This window comes from Cyphomyrmex costatus, unplaced genomic scaffold, assembly GCF_001594065.2.
Source record: "Cyphomyrmex costatus isolate MS0001 unplaced genomic scaffold, Ccosl1.0 scaffold15, whole genome shotgun sequence".
Classification (NCBI taxonomy): domain Eukaryota; kingdom Metazoa; phylum Arthropoda; class Insecta; order Hymenoptera; family Formicidae; genus Cyphomyrmex; species Cyphomyrmex costatus.
The window spans coordinates 611,523-618,082 of NW_017275499.1; the positions used below are offsets into that span (position 1 = coordinate 611,523).

A 6,560-nucleotide genomic window follows, 5' to 3' on the forward strand; every position below is an offset into this window, starting at 1 on the left:
AATGTTAAATATTAAAAAGCAGAAACATAGTCTCAATCTGAAGACTGATACTGAAGATCTTCATATTTCGATCTGTTGATTTGCCTTTCATGTTTAATCTATATATTGATATGTCACATTAGTTGACAGTTTTTTTCGCACATCGAACATACGATGCTTCCTTGTTGGAAATTTGATATTTGCGTCAAAAATTTTGTGCTACAATTTTTGGTTTTTAATTTACATACTATAAATTAGTAGATATTATCTTACGCTAACAGATGAATTAATCTTCTCATTTAATTAATTTCATATATGGTCTCGTTGGTGAGTTTCTCTATTTGGAATTTTGACTTATTTTATTATTTTATATTTAATGACACGTTTAACGACTCTTGTATTATATACAGAAATTTTACTTTTTACATACAGTTTTTAACTGGCTTCCATCGGAGTCATGTTCCACATGGATACTCACAAGATTAATACAATTTCATTTCGTGATTCTCCAAGAACATACGTGGTTTTACGAAAGTTACGATAATTCAAGCGATAATCCGATGTCTGAAGAGGCCTCAATCCAAGAGCCGAAACTGGTTATATTATATTACTCAAAGTTTTTGATTTAGATTTAAGTTATCTTTAATTAGAATTTAAGTAGTTTAAGTAGGTTAAGTGATTTTGATTAACATATGTTTATGCATGTTTGCATAACAATTTATTTGTATTTTGACTCTTTAATGCTCTTTTTCAATATTTTTATATTTAGAATAATTTTTATATTAAATGTCGCGCGAGTTCTGAAATATTATGTTTATAAATATGATGTTTACTTTTTCTACTTATTGAATTAATGGCTACGTTTACAGTTTACACCGTGCGCCTAGTCCGCGATCTATACGATAGGTGTCTTTGTTTAACCTACAGGATAAACAAGGCATCTATTGTTTAGACCGCGGCCTAAATGCACGGTGTAAATGTAGCCAACCTATGAACTGCGATGAACCCGAAATTTCTCGCTCAAAATTATATTTTTATTAATGGGAGTTTAATCAGTCTCCCTCCCTCTGTCCCATTTACTTTCTTCCTTTCTCTCGCTCTCTCTCTCTCTCTCTCTCTCTATCTCTCCCTCTCTCTTTCGCTTTCTTATGTGAACACGGAGCAATACGATGTTGATCGTAAACCCACAGTTATTTCATCAGAAAAAGAAGGGAATAGTGGCGTAAACCCGAGAAAATGTTTTCCATATGTAGAATGTCAGAGCGAAGAGACTGCCTAACGAGAATAGTATATGTAGACTTGCTTTCGTTGGTCAGTCTTATTTCAGCCTTTGGCCGAATCAGATCGAAATATCAATGTCTCCGACATTTGTTGCGTTAAATGTCGTATTCATTGCTCTCTTCATTTCAATATCTCAAATCGTAGACAATTTTACTAGCAGGACATCATCTGCATATTTTTATATTGACAAGCTGAAATAATCTAACAGTGAGGATTAATATCAGTGAAATTAAATCTAAATTGTTTGGTGATAGTACTGCCAAATTAAACTTGTTGCTTATCAATTCAGAAATATATTATTGTGTGACTCAATTTTACTGGAAAGAAGAAACGTATGTAATATCATCGCAGAGTTCGGCAAGTTATTTTTAAGCTACTTATGTGTTACTTTTTTTAGTTGCCTTATATGTTTGTTATAAAAATTGAGTACAAAACTGTAATATAAAAAAGTAATACAAAATTGAAGCAAATGATAAAAATAATATAAAAAATAAAATACTCGAACACATTGTATTCAATTTCTATAATAAAAACTTGTAAGGTAACTTTCTCAACATATATATACGTTATCTTTATAGTTTCAATGTACGGGTGAGTTTTTTAATTCATCGATTGGTCAATCACATTATTCGCAAATGCAGTTTTTACGGAATAAAATTACATTTGCGCACAATACGATTGATTAATAGATTGATTAATTAAAAAACTCGCCCTACATTCATAACAGTTATTCAAAGCTAAATTTAATTCTTGGTTCCAATTCTTTTACCCTATAATGGTTACCGAGGTCTTTTTTAGATTTGAGTTTTGTTGGTTTCGGTATTCATACAATTGTAACGGTCACCATTATATCGCTAAAAGGACCGGGAACTGATATCGAAATCGAAAGTAGTCTCGGACCATATAACCGGTTCGAAATTTTATTCTGAAATGTAATTTCGGTCTCTGGTACATTCTTCTTTTGTATTTATTTTCAGTTACCTATTTTTTTTCTAAATGTTATTTGATCTCATTCTTCCGCTTCGTTTTTATTAAATTTTCAAAATACGGTTAATATATAGATATATGTATCTTTTTTAGATATTTTATTGAGAAATCATGCCGAGTAGTAAAACGAGAATCGCTATTGTGGGTGGTGGAGTGGCTGGTTTGGTGGTAGCCCGCCATGTAGTGGCCAAATTAAATACTTATAGTCTCATTCTCTTCGAACAAACCGATCAAATCGGTGGCACGTGGGTGTATACTGATGAAACAGATCTTGACAAACACGAACTTTTGATTCACAGCAGCATGTACAAGAATCTCAGGTGAGACCGTAAATTTTAAGTAAATAAATAGAAAGCATTGCATAACATTTTTATGTGTACCTACAGGATGTGTTGCCGGATTAAACCACAAAATATGAACTTAGGACCTCAAAATAAGCAAAATTTTTCTATGAAAGTTTACTCACAAACGCTTCGCGTTTAAGATCGACTTCTGAAGTAACTGAACGCTATAGGAATAAATAATATCGAAATCGGAAATATATATATCTCTTGATTTTGTCTGTTCTGAAGAAAAAGTGTATGAAGTTCTCGTTAATTATCTTCAAAAATTAAAATAAAGGATAATGCAAGCGTAAAATAAAATTAAAAATGAAGTGAAAATTATGGTAAAATAAAAATTATATGTATATGCATAATGTCAATCAGTCACTCATTCTTTCATAGATGCAATGTATTTGTCTCAATGTTGAAGACCATTGTTTTGAATAAAATATTTAATAATTACATTTTTTAATTACTGTAAAGCAATAAAAGCACTAAATTTAAATTATTTCAATGTTATTAATTTCTATATAGTTTAGTATAAAATAAAAATGTCTAAAAATTATTAATAATAATGAGACTCAATAATTAAAAACAATAAAAATAGGATACGAGTCTAAGCTAGGTTGTGAGATGCTCTTTAATATAAACACAATATAAAATACAAATTAATAAAATACAAAATTTACAAACGTTTCTACCCTTATCGGATCATCATAGTGTAAATAACATTAAAACATATAAAGTACGGTTACATATAAGAACTAGATTCTTCGTACATAAAGTTAAAAATAAAACGTTTAATAGAATCCCTCTCTCTTAATTAGAATTTGCACATCTAGTGCAAATTTTTTTTTAAAAAAAGAAGAAGTTTCTTTTGTTATCCTGTGATTTTTAAATCTATGTGTCACATCTAGTAAGGAGACGCAGTAGTATCTCCGGCCATGTTCAAAAACTGAAAAACACTACTAGGTACAAGTCTCCGAGCCACCAAATAAGTTCATTTTTGGGGGGTGTATAACTACTAAAATATAAAAAATTTGGAATCGAACGTTATATGTCCTGAAAGGCGTGATTGTATCAAACTTAATATTATATTTAAAAAGCGCATTAATAAAAATTAACAATATTATACGTATATATGTATATATACACATGTTAAACAACGCATCGAATAATATCAGCAAAAAATAGAAAGAATTAGAAATATTTCTGAAAAATATTTTTTTTTCGCTGTAATGTAGAATACACTTAACCATAACAAGAAGAAAAGATCTTAACAATTATGTTTATGTCTATCGTGCAAATTCAAAGTAGACTAGAGCTTATTTCGGAGCTAAGTTGCTAACAACTAGCAACTATGTTTATCGCCATTCTTATAGGTCACTATATATCTTTTGAACTCTGCGGCGGAGTTCAAAAGATACATAAAAATTAATAAAAATCGTGCATATGATTACCTCATTACTGAGAGAGCGAATATTGCTTTCATTCTTCTTGCAGAACAAATATACCAAAGGAAATAATGGCAATACCTGACTTTCCCTTTCAAGATCTAGGTGGCCCGTCTTTCGTTCATCACAGTGTAATAAGAAAATATCTCATGAGCTATGCGAAGCACTTCAATCTTTATCCCTACGTCAAAGTAAGTTTTCCATTGAATTCTATTATGAAGATCAAATTCAAAATACATATATTACGTCTTCCCATTTTGCATTCTAATGACATATTTTGTCATCAAATATGTACAAAAACAAGGAGATATGTAAAAGAAACCATTTCTTCATTAGTTGACATTATGAACTATCGTTGTTAAGCTTCGAATTAATATATGTACAATGTACTACATATACATACAGGCCAGGATGATTAATTTTAAATTTATTAAGTATATTTCGCAAGAAAAAAAACATTTCTAAAAAAAATTTTAGGAGTTGCAGAATCGATAGAAAGACAAATATAATGGTTAAATAAATTTTTCGAAAAAATTGATTTTTCAAGGTATCATCACCATATTTTTTAACAAAATTATATGAAAGATTTCTCTTACATAACATCATTCTTTTACAATAATAAATGATTTATTAATTGGCATTATTTTAAGAAGACGTTAATGTACTGAAAATCTGTAAATAAATTTATCCGAAAAAAATCATATCATAGAAATGAAAAGTTCAAGCCATATTCAAAAAAAGATACTCAAAAATTTAAACCTTTTTATCTAATAATAATATATTGGTAGTACAAATTAGTTCGGTCCGTTTTCCAAAAGATTGCTCCGACTGTTGTAAATGGTTCATGACAGCTGATTTTGGTGATTTCAGAGAGATTAGACATCTACTAATAATATTCGCTAATAATATTCGTTTATATCGCTTTGAGTTTCATACAAAAACCTTGATTTTTATTGTGTTTGAAATGTCGAATTTTCTGTTAACCAAGCAGCATTTGCGGGAGGTTTTAATTTTCTGCTTTAATTAGAAGAAAAGTGCAGCTGAAGCCCATCGAATGCTTGTCAAAGTTTATGGTGACACTGCTCCAACTGATTAATCAGGTAGGGAATGGTTTCGATGTTTCAAGGATGGAGATTTCAGCGTTGAAGACAAGCCTCGCTCTGGACAGCCAAAAAAATTCGAAGACAAAGAATTAGAGGCATTACTCGAAGAAGATCAGACGCAAGAGGAGCTTGCAGAATCATTGGGAGTAACTCAACAAGTCGTTTCTGTACGATTGAAAGCCATGGAAATGATTCAAAAACAAGGAAATTGGATGCCTTATGAACTGAAACCGAGAGACGTTGAAAGGCGATTTTTCACTTGCGAGCAGCTGATTCAAAGACTGAAACAAAGAAAAGGTTTTTTGCGGATTGTGACTGGAGATGAGAAGTGGATATTCTACGACAACCCCAAGAAGAAAAAATACTATTCTAAGCCCGGTCAATCGTTGCCATCGATCTCAACATCAACACCAAAGCCGAACATTCATGGTTCGAAGATTATGCTCTGTATCTGGTGGGACCAAAAAGCTCATATAGTGAGCTGCTGAAACCTGGCGATTCCATTACGGGCGATCGGTATCGGCTACAATTGATTTGTTTGAGCCATGCATTGCGAGAAAAACGACCGGAATACGAGCAAAGACGTGATAAAAGTTATTTTTCTTCATGACAACGCTCGGCCTCATGTCGCAAAAATCATAAAAAAATATTTAGAAACGCTCAAATGGGATGTTTTACCGCACCCGTCGTATTCTCCGGACATTACTCCTTCTGATAACACGATTTATTGGCAAGTCATCGGTTCAGTTCTTTCGCAGAAATCGAAAATTGGTTCCAAAATCGCCTCCAAAGACGAGTCATTTTTTCGAGATGGAATTCGAAAATTGCCTGACAGATGGGAAAAAGTAGTAGCCAGCGATGGACAATACTTTAATTAATCTGTTCATTCATTTTGTTTTTAAATAAATGCATTTTTGAACACAAAAAAGTGGATCGAACTAATTTGTACTCATAATAAATAATTATAAATTACTCGTATTAACGGATATTGCATCGATGACCTTAACTTTGACATATGTTGTTTAATAATTATATATAGGATTTATTAAACATTTTGAGAATGTCTTGATAAAAGGAAAATATTTGTTAAATGTATATGACAATAGTACATTGTGTAACAGTGGGGGATAGTTGTTTATAGCGCGGGACGGGCGCGAGCGCGCGCACAAGCGCTGGTGCCGACCTATAGACAAATATGCCCCCAACTCGCTACACATAGAATTTTTCCTCACGCGTGCACGTAATGTGCTCTATATACCGCAATGCTTTTGCGTGCGGTAAATAGCCAATACCTCATGCCGTTGAGTTATTTCTCTAACCCTACGCAAAAGCGTTGCGTTATGAAAAATAACGCAACGCAGTGGTAGCGCTCGTACAAATATCAACACGGAGAAACGCGCGCGTCCTTTCGGGGTATCTGGGGGGGGGGGGGG

General features: G+C 32.3%; 1 protein-coding gene across 1 annotated transcript in view; it reads left to right on the forward strand.

Annotated features, from left to right (window-relative positions):
• The first annotated feature begins 511 nt into the window (after positions 1-511).
• The window catches only part of LOC108783427 (flavin-containing monooxygenase FMO GS-OX-like 3), an 11,874-nt gene continuing 5,825 nt past the window's right edge, over positions 512-6,560 (forward strand). Inside the window, exons 1-3 of the mRNA XM_018551991.1 lie at positions 512-575; positions 2,341-2,567; positions 4,074-4,215. Coding sequence (XP_018407493.1) covers positions 2,359-2,567; positions 4,074-4,215 — 351 coding nt within the window. The 5' untranslated portion in view covers positions 512-575; positions 2,341-2,358. The remainder of the gene's footprint in view (positions 576-2,340; positions 2,568-4,073; positions 4,216-6,560) is intronic.